The sequence below is a fragment of the Cyprinodon variegatus genome, unplaced genomic scaffold, assembly GCF_000732505.1.
Source record: "Cyprinodon variegatus isolate N-32 unplaced genomic scaffold, C_variegatus-1.0 Scaffold166, whole genome shotgun sequence".
Taxonomy (NCBI): Eukaryota; Metazoa; Chordata; class Actinopteri; order Cyprinodontiformes; family Cyprinodontidae; genus Cyprinodon; species Cyprinodon variegatus.
In genome coordinates, this window is record NW_015150619.1 from 172,174 (window position 1) to 189,983 (window position 17,810).

Genomic DNA, 17,810 nt, shown 5'->3' on the forward strand with positions numbered 1-17,810 from the left:
GGTAAAGAAATTGCTTGTATTTTATCCTTTCCCAAAGATGCCACTTATGGAATAATTAAGTACCACAAATCCGTCAATCCATCATAAGGAATCCATCATAAATTCAACTACGAAGGCCAAGAGATGCCTTCGTGTCTCAGTCAAGATGATTAAGAGTGAACTTAAGAAACCATCAGTGTAACATTTTATTCAGTATTATCTCTGACAAGCTGAGCATTAGAAAAACAAACAAAAAAATCCAGACAAAATAGTCTATCATTCCTAATGGATTAACTGATGAGCATCAGGATTGTTTGGAAAAGTCTTTACAGCAAGTTCTGGTCAGAACGTTTTAATCCATTCATCATACATGAACTGCATGGTTTTGGAGGGTGATATAGATAAAAGCACATTTCAATGATAGTACAGAACAAGTAGCTGGTGCATAATATATTGGTTGTGGATTTTCTCTGGATTAAAGCTGGATTAATTTGGATAAATATCACCAAGTAGTGAAGAAACGACATGCCTCTTGAGCTTCATATCTGAACTTGAACTTAGAAAGAGTTTATATTGGTTTCCTGGTTCCAGCTTTCAATTGTCCAGCTGCTGATTTGCAAATGATCTGCCTCCTTCACTTTTTAACCTACTTTGTACCCCATTACTATTGGGAGTGAAGCAGCTTCACAGCATAATGCTTGTTTTTTCACTAGTTTCCACTCTGTTCTTATGGCATGTGGTACTCATTTCAATTATTAAAAAAAACAACTTAATAATCCTAAATGTCCCAAAAAGGACAAGCAATAGCTTGATTTTGACTTGTTTTTTGATTGACACCATCTCAATCCGTATTAATGTTAAACCTACTGCACTGCCATTGACTCTGATACACTATAGAGTGCACCTCACTAAGCCAAGCTAACTTTTTTTTTTAAAAACTTGGAAACATACATACTCTATATAAGCCAGACCGGGATATAAACCACCGATATCTATTGAACTGTCTCCCACCAAACCTGTAGGGGGAGCTCTACGTATTGTCCCTAGAGTAGGAACGAAGAAGAATGCTAGCTCCTGTTAGCTTGTTTGCAGTGTTGCCAACTCAGCGACTTTGTCGCTATATTTAGCGACTTTTCAGACCCCTCAGAGCAGTCTTTTTCAAAAAAGCGACCAAAAGCGTTCCTACTCTTGTCCTCCAGCGGCAGGTGCTGCCGTGGGGCGCCTCCCCCGTCCCATCCCCGTTCTCCCGCTTCCGCAGGAGTCCCTCTGAGCGCTGCACTCAGAGCCGAAGCATGTTTACCCTCAGCGTCCAGACTGCAAATGAACTGCAATTGATGGCGCAGGTTGATCACGCTGGAGTCCGTCCCCTCAGTTGCTGAACCTGCCATAGAGAACCTTGATCAACATGACGATGAGCAGGCAAGCACAGCCTGTGTGTGTGGAGGGTAATCTTATTGGTTTAAAAATATTAATAATAACTATTACCATTATTTGCTCACATTGTCATTGATTCTTTCTAGTCTTTTTTGTTCCATTTAGATTTTTCATGTAATGTAAAAAACTCTATGGTTCAAAATGTTCATGTTTTACCATGATTTTTAGGCTCCTTAGTGGACCACAAGAAAAAAAAAAAAAGAAAAAAAAAATTGAAAATAATACATAAATTGTAACTCCGCCATAGTGTCTCTTTATAGTTCATTTTGACAGACCCAAACTCGGGTAGGAGGAAGGTTATTGTAATAAAATAAAAAATAAAAAAATAAAATAAAATAATTAAATAAAATGAATAAATAAACATGAACGGACAGAAAAAGTAGCTCTATATATTCTGAGTGTTTTTACTCATTTTGTATCTCTGTAACATATATTTCTCCCACAGCGCCAATAACATGCACATCACATCATGTGGCAGATTATGCAAATTAGGCACTGACGTCATTCAGCGACTTCTAGCACAGCCAATAGCTTCTTTCCTTACTGAGGAGTTGGCAACACTGCTTGTTGGCTAAGTGTCACTACACAATCTGTCCCAGAAGCACGATCCGTTCTGCACATGCGCGAATAGATACAAATCCGGGTGTCCATAAATAATGTAATTATGGTACTAAAACTACTAATTTCTATCCTTAACTCACTAAAGAATAGTAATACACAAAAAATGTTTTGTGACTTTTGTGAGACAATGTTAATGCTTTTTACATTAAATTCGTTAAACTGCTTCTCTGACGTCATCTTTAGGCATGCTCAGAGCAGTCCATCAAAATATTATTAAATCATGTTTATCTGCATTTTAGTTGTTTCTTTCTTTAGATTAAGCATAATATAGCATAAGGGTAAAACAAAACAAAAACATAAAACTCAAAAAGACTAGATTCATGTTTAAATCCAAAGCCGAAAAAGTTAGCCACCGGAAGTAGCGTAGGATCCCATTTCCGGTGCATGTTGGGTTGAGGCATGAGATAAAACAGAAAGGATTTTAAGGCCTCTTTTTTTGTCAGGAATTTCATTTTTATCCTTTAACACATTATATTTTAGTATGTTTACAATTTTTTTTTGGGAGGGGGACGTCATTTAAGTATTTTTAACAAAATAAAATCAAGGACGACCCGGATGTATATCTAGATGATTATGCGTAAATGAGCTGATGCCGCATTTCCAAATTTGACTTCTCCCTCTCACGGTTAGGAAAAATCCACAGAAGAGCCGCACCTTCTTATAAACCACATGGTTCAAAACATCACACAAACCTAGTAGCTTATAGTCCGGAAAATACGGTAATCTTGTCCCACCCAGCTAACATTAAACAATTGTGATAAAGTAACTATGATTAATTAGATACAAAAAAAATGTTATATTATTTTAAAAAGTGTGCAATCTGGTTGGTTCAGGACTATTCATGAAATATTACAACCAGTTACTGTTTTCAGGGGGTAAAGGTTGCACTCAACACAGTTGGATTCTCTTAAAAAAAAATGACTTCAAAACGATAACCAGATTTAAAATGGAAGAAACAAGGGAACATTAAAGCTTTTAGTTTAAGTCTGACACCAATATTTTTGAGAAATATACAGACTATGGTCTGGTTCCAGTGACTAAACAATAAATAAGCCTCACAAATAAACTATCTGTCAAGAGGAGTGGTCAAATATTTAACTGGAATTATGAGAAAAGATTTCTGCATTGTGTGAATGGACAGCTTGCTAAATACTTCCAAATATAGCGGATTGAGTCCGTTTAATTTAGGAAAAAATGAAGAGCAAATTTAATTTGAGGACCTGATGAGTATCAATAGTGTGTTCGATAAAGAACTGAACTTTTACAGAAGGTGTTTTTTGTTGTTTGTTTTCCTGGCATGGCTGTGTTACTCACTCAAGTTATAACAGTGAGTCAGTTCTTGGTTTGTAACTGGATCTGGATCCCGCTCTGAATGCAGAGAAGTGGAGAAAAAGTGACAAAGGTGTGATTAGATACCCCCCACCCCAAATTCACACTGCTTGTTTGTTGGCAGATGGCTCTTTTGTCAGACTAATTTGTTCAACAGAATAACCAGGTTGATAATTACCTGCTGCTTTTGAGGCTGTTCAGCTATTGTTGTGTTAAAAAATATCATATACTTAAAATTGAAGAAACATTTCAGCAACCATATGTTGTTGTTTTTTTTTTTATTAACACGTGGGTTGGGACACACTGGCATATAGAATCAAGCCATACTAAGCAAAGCTTCAATGCAAATCAATCTTTTTCCAGCTTAGGCCAATTTTGAATATATAAAAACAACCATGCCTCCTTTTACTAGATCTACCTGAATGGCTCCCTTGCATCAGATTAGGCCCCCACTCATCAGGGACGCAAATAAACATGATAGGGTATTAAGAGTCTTGAGCGGAAAGGGGTGTGACGTGGGTGTTCGGTTTCATGTCAAACCACCTGGTGAAGGGGCTCTTAAGGCGCGCAGGATTAGAGTGCCAACGCACCACAGACTTCACTCTCTGAAAGAGGCCTCCAAGACAAGTCCGTGTTGATTTTTGGAGAGATTTCAGCAGAGAAATCTGTATGGAGAGCAGAATCAGGCCGCTCGCCATGGCAGGACATCCCGCCAGCCCGCTGGGAGGCCTCCCGATGTCCCCTTCCCTCCTGCGCCACCCACCTCTCTTTCTCCGTGCCTGTAACCCCGCGCTGGAGAGGGGCTACCCGAGGACCCCGAAGTGCGCCCGTTGCAGGAACCATGGGGTAGTCTCGGCGCTGAAGGGCCACAAGCGATTCTGCAGATGGAGAGACTGCGTGTGCGCAAAGTGCACCCTGATCGCGGAGCGGCAGCGGGTGATGGCGGCGCAGGTGGCGCTCCGGAGGCAGCAGGCGCAGGAGGAGAACGATGCGAGGGAGATCCGGCTCCTGTACCCGCCCACGGGCATCGAAGGGCAGCCGGGGATCAGCCAGGGGTCGGCTGTAGGGCGAGGGGTGCCAGCAGCGAACTGCAACACTCCACCCGCTCCAAGCTTTGACGTTTTTGGTGCTCAAAACTATAAAGGCGGTGAGTTTTAATCAATTTTCATGGTTTATCAGACATTTATGAGTTGGTTATATATAGGTTTATATGATTAGAAATGGTTTGCAAATGAATGCGTAAAGTAAATTCACTTTAAGGCTTTTACGCATGAAATGACGCACACCAGTCCAAGGTGTTCTGAGGCCCCAAGCCTCTTTTTTTTTTTGGTTTTGGGATAAATAGATACTTGTTTTGCATCTACCTAGGCATGCATATTTAGTTACTTAAATACAAATGTTTAATGTCATACCCTGCTAACATAAAAAAAAAGTTTTTAAAGTATAAGCTAAAAATGTTAAAGTAGATGCACCAAATGCATGACTTTTTTTCAGTGGGCATTCCAGGATATGACGATTTCTCTGCAGATAGTGAACAGAAAATGAAAATAAGAGAGGATGGAGGCATCTAATATTTCTATTTTGTTCACAAGAAACAGCTTTCTCATCTACATGCATTTTGATTTATATAATCATAACAGAACTTATGTAGGCTACCAGTAACAGGAGGTAATAATTTAAATATGACTTTTTTTAAAGTTCTGTTTATTGTTCTCTGTAAACCCCAAAGTATTTACATCCTCTGTGCTGCAGTAACATTGTTTGATTACATGCCATTCATAAACCTCCCCCTTTTCTTTATGTTTCAGATGAGAAAGTGAGCAAATACAGCATTTACAGCGGATTTCTGGGTCAGCCGCTCTTTGCATCCCAGAATCCTCGAGTTCTCTCCCCAGTTGACAGGAAGGAGGCGTCTCCCAGCAAGGATAACAGCTCCTCGCTTGCCAGCGATTGTGGGAGTCCATCACCGCCATCTGACCGGCTGTCTGATCACGCTCAGAGTCCGCAGAGGTCGCTTCCCTCCTCTGATCCAGAGTCTGGGAGCGAGTCTGAGAAACCCAAGGAGTTGTCACACCTGGACCGTGACCCTGCTGACTTCATGGCCAAGATCTTCCCTCATCAGAAAAGGGACACCCTGGAATCCATGGTGAGAAATTGTACAGGAGACATTGTGAAATCGATTGAGTTGGTTCTGAACGCTAAGGAGAAAAAAAATGAATCTGGCAGTGCATCCCTGCCCCGTCTGCATGGCTCAGTGCTCAAGCCTGCTGTTGGACTGTCAGGAGCGCTGAGTTCTTCAGGAACCAAGTCTGCTTTCTCCCCCCTACACATCCACCCAGCCCCCAGTGGGGACGGCCTGTACGGGCTAAGTCCTCGCCTCGGTGTGAGTCCTCTACAGCTGGCCTATTCCTCTGCCAGCACCGGTCTGGGCGGCCTCATGTCTCCATACATGACTTCAGGTTTTATGCCACTGTTGACCCTGCGTCCACCTTTGGACTCACATTCTTTCCCAGGAATGATCAGAGACTTTTCTTACGTCCAGAGTAAGGATTCTCTGTGCAGTACAACGGGCCTTTACACACGACTGAACAGTGACAAATAATGTACTTCAAATTGTATAACATGACAAATGTTGTTTTTGTTTCAATTTCATTTTTAAAGCTGAGTAATGAAATTAATTCTTACATGTGAATTATTATTTTTTTTTATTGAAAATTCTGTATAGAAATGGCTTCAATGTAATAAAGATCTTTTGTAATATGTTTCTGAATCTATTTATCCTTACTCCAGAACTTCAATTTTTGAATAATGTTCATATCCTTTAAGATTTCCCAAAGCTTTTAAAAGTTTTACATTAGAAGGATAACTTTACATACCTTTTTCATTATAAAAACCTCATATATGTTGAATGCATTTTCATTCCACCTCTGCTCATTAACTATGTAGAACAAACTTTTACCCAATAACAGCTGCCAGCCTTGCACATCTAGAGACTGGTTTTCTGGCAATAATGAAGACGCTTACTCTAAAAAAGATATCTGAACATATTTTTTATTTTGTTTGTCCAACAGATTGCTAGATAGAGGTTATAACTCATTGTCTGCTTAAAATGTATAAATATCTAATCCTCTCCACAGCAGCTTGCATTCATGAAGCTTGTGCCTTACAGTATGTGAAACATCTTACAAGCTATTGAAGGTGCCCTATACTGCCCCCCCAAAGCTGCTAGCTGTTTTTTGGTCTTCATAAAGGTTTTTATGTATATTCTTTGTTATATTAGATTGCAGTAGTAGTTTACAAAGGTCAGGAGGTACATAAATTGCCTGTATTTTATCCTTTCCCAAATATGCCATTTAGGGACTCATTATATCTGCGAAGTACCACAAATCTGTCAAACCATCATAAGGAATCCATCATAAAGTCAACAGATTTCATCATCTAAAGTGCACACTTTCTTTGTAAAAAATAATCTGCAAAACAACGTTTAACTTTCCTTCCATTTTTAAATTACTGATTTAGGTTGACTTAGTCTACATAAAACCACTTTTAAGTTTGTGATCTTGGTGTCAAAAAATGTATACTCTAATGGGGTGACCTCACTTTTACGGCAGCGTAAAAAGACTAGATGACATTTGTTTTTGTTTTTCTTTACCCAGTTTTATTGATTATTGAAAACAAACAAAACAAAAAAAACAAAAAAAAAAAAACAGATCTACATTCTTACTTAATAGTTATCAAAATAAACCAGCAGGTGAGTTTTAATAACCCTGCTGTTATATTAAAAATATTGAGTTCAATGAAAGGAGGAGGAAGAAAAACAAGAGTAAATTGTGTAAAATTTTCTGTAGCTGTGAAATTAAAATCGAGTTTAAATATTTTTTTGTAGCATTTTTCCTATTTTTTGTGCAATATTATTATTTTTCTTTCCCAGCATCTCCTCCTGCGGCGTTTCTCATCCCGGATTGGTCCAATCCCTACCCTTTCGACCAATAGAAAGCCTTGGAAGTGTGACGTATCGATATGTTTCAGGAAGTTGCAACATGGAGGGTTTAAACGCAGGTTGTGCATCCCGAGTTTGAAACATCCTTGAGCGGGATTTTAATGAGGACTCTCTGACAGCAGGCGGTGAACATTTCTATCCTCTGAGATGCGTCTCCACGTCATCACCGCAGCTTTTCTCTGGGCTGCGTTTGTGGACTCGAGGAAAATCAGAGGAATATCTTCATCCTGTGAGTTCAGGTCATCGATTTAGCTACAATCCAGCCCGCTGAAATCATATTCATCACACTGACACGCTTTCAATCCGAATATATACTCGTTTTAACACCACTAAATGTGTCAATTACAGAAAAAATATAATTTACTGGCATAAATATCAATATATGACGTTAGGTGACTGTATGCATTGCTTTATGTGTTTATATTTTTAGCTGAGGTTCATTTATTTTTACAGATAAAAGGTTCTACAGGGAGAGGAAGTCCTTTTTGTGCATAGATGGGTCAAGAATGATCCCCTTCGAGCAAGTGAACGACGACTACTGCGACTGCGCAGACGGCTCTGATGAACCAGGTAAACAACAGGAGGCGTTATTCAGATTGGAGGACTGTGCAGCTTCCAGCTGCAGGGACAGGAGTTTGACTTTGACCAAGTTTCAAAATCAAAATTTAAAATTTAAAATAGTAAAAATATTAAAGTTTTCTTTTATTCTTGCATTTTGTTTCAATTCAATTTCAATTAAATTCAGTTTATTTCTATAGCGCCAATTCACAACACATATCATCTCAAGGCTCTTTACAGTTCACCAAATCATACAGTCAGATTGATTCAAAGGTTTCTAAGGAAAACCAGTTGATTGCATTGACTCATTGACTACTCTGCAATCCCTCACACTAAGCATGCTTGTAGCGACAGTGGAGAGGAAAAACTCCCTTTTAACAGGACGAAACCTCCAGCAGAACCAGGCTCAGTGTGAGCGGCCATCTGCCGAGTCCGACTAAGGTTCAAGGAGACAGAAGCAGACATACAGAAAGCAAATATAAAAGGCGGCCCCATCCAGGAAACACACTTCCAGGCAGACGAGCTCTGAGACAACTTCCATGTCAGATACGCTTGACATGGCTTTGTCAAGCTGCTGCCTAACTTTGTGAGGCAGGAAAAGAGATGAAGAGGATGAAGAGAGCACATACAGCCAGTCACAGTCAGAGAAACAGGACTACACTGAAATACAGCCCGATCTCCATCATCTATAAACAGGGTGTTGATGGCAGCAGCACAGCTGATATTTCTCTCCAGGGTGGTGTCACAGCTCCTTTAATTTAGATGAATAATGTTTTCACCAGCTGCTTTGGATATTTAACCAGCATGAGGCTTAAAGGTAACTACATACTGAAATAGCTATTGAAATAAAGCTAATGATTTGACACTACCTTTATATTCCCTTAGGTTTGTTTGATACACCTACAGTTGTGTTTGAAAGTTTACATACCCTTCCATTAAAGACAGGAAAAAAATAAGAGTCCAGTAAAGTAAGTTTAAATTGACAGAAGTAATAAATAAAAATGATAAAAAATAAAAATCATGTAATATATATATATATATATATATATATATATATATAGAATAGACAAAAACTCCTTTGTTGTTTAGATATGCACAATATTTTTCTAATAATCACCAGTGTCAGAACTAAATTTAAGATACATTATTGTTTGTAAAGCTAGACTTTTCAATACCCCCATAGATGCCTAGTAAACAGTTTATAGATCGGTTAGTATATTAATCTGTAAACATATTTTATCTCAATCAAAAGTATTATTATGCATTGAATATAAAATTCTGTTGTGCAAATATTTGTGCTTACATAGTGGTAAATTAGACTGAATTGTTGAGTGTAAGCAGTTCTTAATAAAACCTATAGTTGAACAGTTTAGACTCCCTATTTAGCAAGAAAATGCTCAGTTTGTCTTTATTTCCCCCTAATAATGCATAATAAAGACTAATGAATTAGTTGCACTGTTTATTGATATATTAATAACACATCCCTAAACTCTTTTTAACCATCTATGGGAAATATTTTCTAGAAAGAAAAAAAACCCCAGCTTCTAAGCATGGTGATGTTGTATTTCATGCCAAGGTTGCCACTCACAAGATGGCAGATGTCCCTGGGCAGACAAAGCAAAGAAAAAGGTTAAAAGCCTGGAAAAACTAGTTTGAGGCAGAACTCTAATAGAATCTATAAAAACTCTAGCTCATATTTTCTGCCCTCTTTTTCTAATATCACAGAAGAAAAAAAAAGTTAGCAATCAAATTGAACACTGAAGTTCACAGAGACAAAGGTTCAGAAATATGAATCTTGGGCTTAATTTAGATGCATCAAATTGGTAAGATCAGCATATTTGTGTTCATTCATTAATTTTACTGCTTTGAGGATGTCTAATTGTACACTTAATAATAGGAATATATTTCTTTGACAATAAATGGGTAGATATGTTTAAAGTTGAGACTAATTCCTTCCACATTTGTTTAAATTAACATAGAGTTCCATACATGCTGTTTTCTGATGTTTAGAAATATTTCCATCAGAGTAACCTCCACATTTTTCCATCATCAAGGGCCTGCTGTTATTCTGGATAAATCTTTGTTTCTGGGGTTGAAACAAATAATTGGATTAATGCTGATTAATTGAGTAATTAATTAATTGTTAAATGGAGTATAGAGACTCTAAAACATGCATTTAGTTGACAGAGTGACCCACTTAGAGCAGTAATTATATTGGAATAGAAATAAAATGTTTAAGCATTTTGCATTCAAGATTAAAATAACTTTCTTTTGTTTCAATACGTTCTATCCAGAATGTCTCAAGTGGAAGGGTTTGTTTCACCTGGTTTAATTTCATAAAAAAGTCTTATTTAAGGAACCTGGCTATCCGATTATTCATCAAATAACCAAAAAAATTGAAAACAGATTAATTGATTTGCAAAAATATCTTTAGTAGTTTCCTTTTCTTGTCAGAATTGCTGGAAGTTATTCCAACTAATGATTTTTATCTGTTTTTTAATGTGTATATGTTCAGCGACCTGTAAGGGACCAGTACTACTATCCATACAGTCCCTCAGTCTCATACTTCTGCATCCATGCTTTACAGTTGTTAGTTTTCTTAGGTTGAAGATTTTCACTTTTTTTCTCGCTTCTTATTAAAACCAAATTTAAATTAATTCCAAAAAGCTTCTCTACTCATTTAAACTTCAGCTGATCATGGAGGGGGTTGTTTTAAAGTATGCACCTCCTCCATATCAGTCATTGGATTTTATATTTTCAGCTCATGTTTGGTTTAAATTCAGTGATTCGTGGCTTGATTTTTCAGACTGATCCATATCCTTTTGTCTGTGGTGACACCGTGGAGTGAAGCCTGACAAATATGGCGCTCCAAGAGGACGATATCCCTCTCTCATCTCTAAACCTTTTTGGGGATCTAAGGAGAGCCAAAACATCTCTTTTAAGATGGTCCTAACCTGTAACAAATCGATTATGCCAGGGCTTTATTAATTGCATTAAAAACTGTTTTTAATTTCTCTGCAACTGTACAGCAACGTTCTTCCAAATGCATTACAGCCGTTTGTTGGATCATCATTCCACTCTGGGGAAACAATGGGTTCAGTTCATGCAGGTTGAAGGGATTATGTGGACTCTATACTGTTTTTTCTATATGTAAATATAAGAAAATCAACGTAGGCGTATGATGTTGAACATTACTTGATATTACTATGTAAAAATATTGGATTCTGCTTAAACTCGCTTTTCCTCTTTCAAAATTTATCCTCTAATGATAATATAGGATGAGGACATGAACCCTATGGAAATGTTTTACCTTTTTTATGATGAGCTGACTTTTTGAATGCAATGTTTGTGTATTTAAGAAAATTAAAAGATAATTTTCTCTGATTTAAAGAAAGAAAAAAAGAGAAATCAGTTTAAAGCTTTTGCTTCAATTTAAAAAGTTTTCTGTAAATGGGCTCTGAGGCATGTGGTCTCCTGATAGGGTCGTTAATAAACTGTGCCATTGCTGGCATCAGTGTAAGTACTATAATAACCCTCTTTCACCGCTAAGCACAGGGGGAGAGGAACAAGTAGGAGGTTAATGATGCCAAACCGAGCTCGTGTTGAGTGTGCCTATATCATCAGCCCTGCAGAGTGCTGGAGTTTTACATCAGCTAAAGACTAGTCAAATAAGCCATAGTAAAGGTGATGCTTCAATAGACCTTTGCATCGTTAACATATAACTGTGACCGTTTTATTTCATAAATGTATTCCATATTCAAAATAAGGTTGGAATTAGTTTAGAATTTGCATCCAAACCAGGCGTAAAGGTCAGATTATTCCACAGAAATATATTTTTAACTTTACAGAGTTGGTAGGAACAGTATCAGACTGTTGCCTTTGTTGAAAAGATGGAAGGAAAGATTAAAGTATAAATCAAAAATAGATATAAACGGCAAGAAAAAGGAAGAGAAACACACGTATGTAAAGCTCGATGGGCATGCAAATACCATGGAAAATAAAGGTACAGCCCTCGCACACTTCTGCCTCTGTTTAAAATGTTAATAGGTCCTTAAGATGAGTTGGTCTTTTTTTTACTGTAGCTGTATAGTCCATGCTTTATTTATATAAAAATAAAAAATGAGTTTTTTAATTTTCTGCAAGGAAGAAAATGCCATGTGCAGAAATAATTTCTCTTTACAAAAAGGACCTTTTTCAGTCGATCAGTCCACAGCACTCCCCTTTTCTGATCATAATCCTGACCTAACACAGAGCATTATTTCTCCCAATCACTGCTTAAAATGAGAAATGTAGCAAATTTTGCAAATGTTATTTATTTTTACTAGCCAGATTCCATAAACGGTACCATATACAGTTGCAGCAATTATCCAATCCAATCCAATCCAATTTTGTTTGTTAAGCACTTAAAAACAACCACAGCTGACCAAAGTCCTGTACAGAAAAAGTAAATAAAGCAAGAAAACAAAACATAAAACGGTACAGATAAAAGTAAACAGCTAAAACATGGGTAAAAATAACATTCACATGATAAAATCAATAAAATTGGGTAAAAGATAAAAGAAACAAAAGGAAAAAATGGGTGTTAAGAGCCAAAGAGAAAAGGTGGGTTTTGACTAGAGATTTAAAAAAGAGTCAGAGTCCTGTCTGTTATCAAATACAATTATAGTAAACAACTGGTTTTTTGACATAGAGCAATGACTAGAAACTGGAATAAATTTTTCCCTGAGGGCAATAAAGGATGCAGAAGCAAACCCTGCATGTGGACATCACTCATTCTCCATAGCAACCATTAGATGTTTTCATGCTTGATGTTATGCTAAATTGAACTGCACTGTACTTATTGATCTGATTACATGTAAGTTGAGCTTTTTTTTTTTCATTTTGTTGCAAGAAACATTCATGTAGAAATGGTGGAAAGCAATAAAAATGAAAATTTTGTTGTTTATGGTCTGAATCTGTCAGACTGTTGGCTTGTTTTTTGTCCAGATGCTTTGGAATACTAGAATTTGGTCTGTCCAACACATTTAGTCTTTTTTTAATGCTTAACTTTGTTCCTACACCCAAATCTATTAAATAGCTGTTCTTAAAGTAGATGTTCCTTTATTGTTCAGGCCTAAAATGAGGAAGCCACTGCATTAAAGGAGTATCGTATTTAGGATTAATTGATACATTTTAAATGTTTGCCGTTTTAATATTCTTATCTGACCTCTTTATCTGGCTCCAAACAGGTACCTCAGCATGTCCTCGTGGTCGATTCTACTGCACCAACCTTGGTTTTAGGCCGCACTACATCCCATCATCTAGAGTGAATGATGGCATCTGCGGTAAGGCTTTAACTTTACGTCAAGTCGTACCGGTTAGGGATATAAAATAATTATACATAAAGGACTATAAGCTGCTACTTCTTTTCCCCATGGGGCTTAAAAGAAGTTGCCGCTTTTCTGTGGCTTTTTTCTAACCGTCACAGAGGGAAGTCAAAGTTGTAAATGACAGAATAAGGGGCTAATTTTCATTTAGCACTAGAACATACAATCAGCAGGGACGACTGAGAGCAAATACCCCGAATTCACACATTTTGACATTTATTTGCTGCATTAAAGGTGCCGAACTAATGAAGAAACCCTACTCCAGGGGCTATATGTAGAGCTCCCCCTACAGGTTTGGTGGGAGACAGTTCAGTAGATATCAGCAGCTTATAGCCCAGTACGGTTACTACTGATTCGTTCCGGAAGCACGATCCGTTCTGCGCATGCGCCATTAGCTCGTTTACGCATGCGCATCCAGATATACTTCTGGGGTCGTCCTCGATTAAAAATACCTAAATAATGTTTTCCCTTCCCAAAAATAATAAATGTACTAAAATATGATGTGTTAAATGTTAATAATGTATTTCTTGAGAAAATAAATGCTTTAAAATCCTTTCTTTTATCAGTCGTCTCTGCCCGATCTGCTACTTCCGGGAGTTAACTTTTTCAGCTTTGGATATAAATATAGATCTAGTGTTATTGAGTTTTATGTTTTGGTTTCATTTTAACCTTATGCTATATAGGGCGTAATCTAAAGAAAGAAACAACTAAAATAAAGATAAACATGGTTTAATCATATTTCACCGGACTGCTCTGAGCATGTCTGAAGATGATGTCAGAGAAGCAGTTTAATGTAGAGCGCATAAAAGTCATAAAACATTTTTTTACAGATGTGTATTACTATTCTTTAGTGAGTTAAGGATAGAAATAAGTAGTTTTTGTACCATAATTGCAATATTTATGAACACCTGGATATATATCTGTTCGCACATGCGCAGAATGGATTGTTCTGCCGGGACGGATCGGGTAGTGACACGGCTTATATATGCAAGTTTTCCTGTTTCTTCAAAAAAATGTAATAGGTGTGGCTTATAGTCAGGTGCTCTATATTCTGGAAAATACGGTACTCTGATTAGAAGCAATGTTTTTACTCAGCAACAGTTTTTTAGGCTTCAAAAGAATAATTACTAGACATATTCACCTGAAATTAAACAACCTAGTTGTATGAATTATTAGATTTTATCATGTAAAAGTGTATCCATTTAGTTTCTTTCTCATTAATGGCTTCTGCAAACATGGAAAAACAGCTATGTCTTGTTTTCTGTGAAGGAAAGAGCAAAATAATCCTGCTAATCCCTGTTTTTTTCCTCTCAAATGTATTCTTTATTGCTACTTAAAGCCTGAATACCATACTTTATTATAATGGATGGTTTGTTACCACATTTCTTTAATGCTTTTGTTATTTAGGACAAAAGCAGAGGAGCGTTTATGTGATCATAGAAACAGTAAGACGACACAAAGCTTAAAGGAAAAATACAAAGGACACATTTCCTCAAGCCTTTTCACCCTTACCACTTTAATTTCACTCTCCTTTCCACTTGTCTTTTCATTCCATCGCTATACACACCACACCCATTTAAAAACCAAACCAAACGTAACAACTTTTCTTCTTCTCATCTGTAATTCAGATAATTTGCGTTACCGCTTCTCTTGGTATTAAAAGTTTATATTCTGACGGGGACTGATGGGCTTCTGGGTACATGTGAGAGCCAAACTACCTGGTGAAAGGTCACATTTACTTTGATCTAAAAAATAAAAATAAGAAGACTTTCAATTCGTAAACCAAAGATAAAAACTGCATTTTCCACCTTCCTTACAGCTGCTATCATCTACTAACACGTTCTGTTAATATAATACCAAAGTCAATATGGTGCATAAATACAAAGTCTTGTCGTGCAGGTAACAGCTAGAATTTATTTTTGATCCCACTGTTTGATTTTAGATATACTTAGACTTAAGGGCAGATTAGATTTCTGCAGCCGCACACATCAAATGTGACTGCGCACAGAGACAGATTTGACGGATGCAGAGGCTATGCGTCAGAAGCATAAATTGTCCTTTAGACTCAACTTTATTTATCCCTTAGGATTCACTCCTTCAGGGAAAGTCTGGGTCCAGTACCTTATATAGAGTACAAAGAGTTAAAGCAAGATGCTGTTAAAGATCAAAATGTGACAGACAATATAAAAGGAGTGTATAAAGTACAAAAACGCATTGAAAAAAGAAAAAAGTTGTAATGTCCTGGAATATGTTTCCCTTAGATAAAAAAAAATCTGCACAGTAGAGAGCTAAGGGAAGACTGCATGGTATTTGACGTGGATTATTGCACTTGCACTGCAGAGATCGGACTGGATCAGATAGAAAAGAATCAATTCTAAATCCTAAGAGTCAGAACAGATTCTTGAAATTTGAAGCGATACTGAGGCCCTACATAATACCGGTTTTAAGATGCTTTCCATCAGCCAAGATAAGATACTTTTGATGGCTCTTGTTTAGGAGAAGCTTGGCATAAATAATATAACAGTTCACAACCCGTTGGTTGTGAACCTTTTTCTGCCACAGTTTTTCCTTCCAATTAACTTTCATTTATACGCTTGGGTACAGCACTCGGCACAGCTTCTTTATATGTTTAGTAACTCTCAACTTTCTCTTTTTGCTATTAAAGTAACTTTCCCAGTTTTCCCAGTCTTTCCCACGTTTGCATGACCACCAAAGTTATTATTATTTTATTTTATTTTATTGTTATTAGCTATAATCATCAATAAGATTAGAAATAATAGTTAGAAATGTCTCCCTCCTTGTTATCTATTTATTTATTTATTTATATAAGGGTTGTCTTAAACTTAATTACTGACCTAAAATTTTAGTTATAATTGAATTATAATTATAAATTTTTTTTAAAATATAGTATTAGGCAACGGTGCATAGTGCTCAAAAGCCTTTTTATAATTAACTGACCTTTTCAATCTTTTTATTACCTGTCCAGTATAGTCTAGTGACTCAATTTAACAGAAAAATAAATAACTTTTAGCTTTTTTCATTTTTGCTTTTTTTTGGAATGTCTGTATAAAGTTTGCTTTACAGAATCAAAGTAAGTATATTCTTCCCAAGGCGTATTTATCAGACTTGAAAGACTATCTCTTTTTTTTGTATGGATCATATTGATTTAACAGCTGTAGACCTTTTTTAGACCGAGTTGCATGAATTTATCTGGATGGATTTATTTGGGTTTTCCTTTGTTTGAAATGTTTTACTGTGCGTACATTCATCATCACTTAACAGCACAATGAATTCATGTCGAACGACTGCAGCTGATAGAACAGCAAAGATTGCAGCTCATAGATCAGTTTTCTATATCGGTAAGAACTTCAAGGTTAGCAGGAAGGAAATGAGCCCCATGCTGAAGACTGTTGAAGTAGAAAGCTGTTTGTACATAACTGTGTTACCATCAGTGCAGAGCTTGCAGAGCTGTCTGTTGCGTGTTCATCATGCACAGAAAAACGAAGAATTTGTTCACTGGCTTTTACATGAGAGGCAGCAATGAAGCAATGTCCAAAACGGCTCCCATTAGACAGGTTAAAGCCTTTTAACCCTTTATTGGGCAAGTTACTGTTTTTGATCACTTGCATACTCCTTACAAATGGAGTCCCCTCTGTCCCTCAGTGACGTCTAGAAGCACAAGATCAATATCCAGCAAAGATGCTGCTATGTGGATGCATATCTTATTTTGGCATTTGACCAATAAAATGAGCCCTTGAATTATATATTACTTACTGTACATTAAGTTGAAAAATAAGTTAACAAAAAAAAGGTAAAAAGCTAATTGAAAAGTGAAAAAGTAAAGTTTGAAAGGTAATAAGCCTGTTTAACATCATATTTAGGTTTATAAACTAAAAAATGTAAGTGCCAGTATCAGCATTAATGCCTCTAATTATGCTGTACCAAAAATGTGTTTGTTTTACTCTCAGGGTGCTTTTCATTAATTTCTTAAAGAAGCACTTTTGTTATTTTTCTTAATTTATTCAGGGAAAGTTGGATTTCCTTGTTATTACATTGATTACACATTATTTTTTGCCATCAAAATATCATTTTTTTATGTTACAAAGGTAATAAGGTCTTGTCCTGGATTCCAATAACACTGTTGGCTTGAAATTTAGATTTTCTAAGTATTTCCCTGAGTGCCCTACAAAGGGTTAACTGAATTTTTTTTGAAATCATTATTATTATAATCTATTTTTGTGATCTTTATCCTATTTTATATGTTTTTAATCTTTGCTATCAGGCAGGTGAATGTCCCCTATCGGGGATTAATAAAGTAACTATCCATCCTTCCGTCCAACTTAATCTTTTAATATAAGTATTTAATTTTTATAATGTTATGCTTTTTGTCTCAAATAAAATAAAAAACATAAATATGTTGCCTGGAAGGTAGTAAGGAATAGAATAAATACAAAATAATAGCATATTATAAACCTTTATTTATAAAACTGGAGCTCCTCTGAGTAACTCCCTTATAATCACAT

The 17,810-nt window shown here is 36.6% G+C and overlaps 2 protein-coding genes across 3 annotated transcripts in view; both read left to right on the forward strand.

The window, feature by feature from the left end:
- Positions 1-3,918: 3,918 nt before the first annotated feature.
- On the forward strand, positions 3,919-6,087 carry dmrta1 (DMRT-like family A1). The gene is made up of 2 exons (XM_015378180.1): positions 3,919-4,510; positions 5,172-6,087. The coding sequence occupies exons 1-2, from the start codon at positions 4,033-4,035 to the stop codon at positions 5,963-5,965; spliced, it is 1,272 nt and encodes a 423-aa protein (XP_015233666.1). The 5' UTR covers positions 3,919-4,032; the 3' UTR covers positions 5,966-6,087.
- A 1,329-nt stretch (positions 6,088-7,416) lies between these two features.
- The window catches only part of LOC107086906 (glucosidase 2 subunit beta-like), a 220,645-nt gene continuing 210,251 nt past the window's right edge, over positions 7,417-17,810 (forward strand). For both annotated transcript variants that reach the window (XM_015378178.1, XM_015378179.1), the window contains exons 1-3: positions 7,417-7,592; positions 7,817-7,933; positions 13,150-13,245. In XM_015378178.1, the coding sequence (XP_015233664.1) occupies positions 7,511-7,592; positions 7,817-7,933; positions 13,150-13,245 (295 nt within the window). In that variant the 5' untranslated portion in view covers positions 7,417-7,510. The remainder of the gene's footprint in view (positions 7,593-7,816; positions 7,934-13,149; positions 13,246-17,810) is intronic.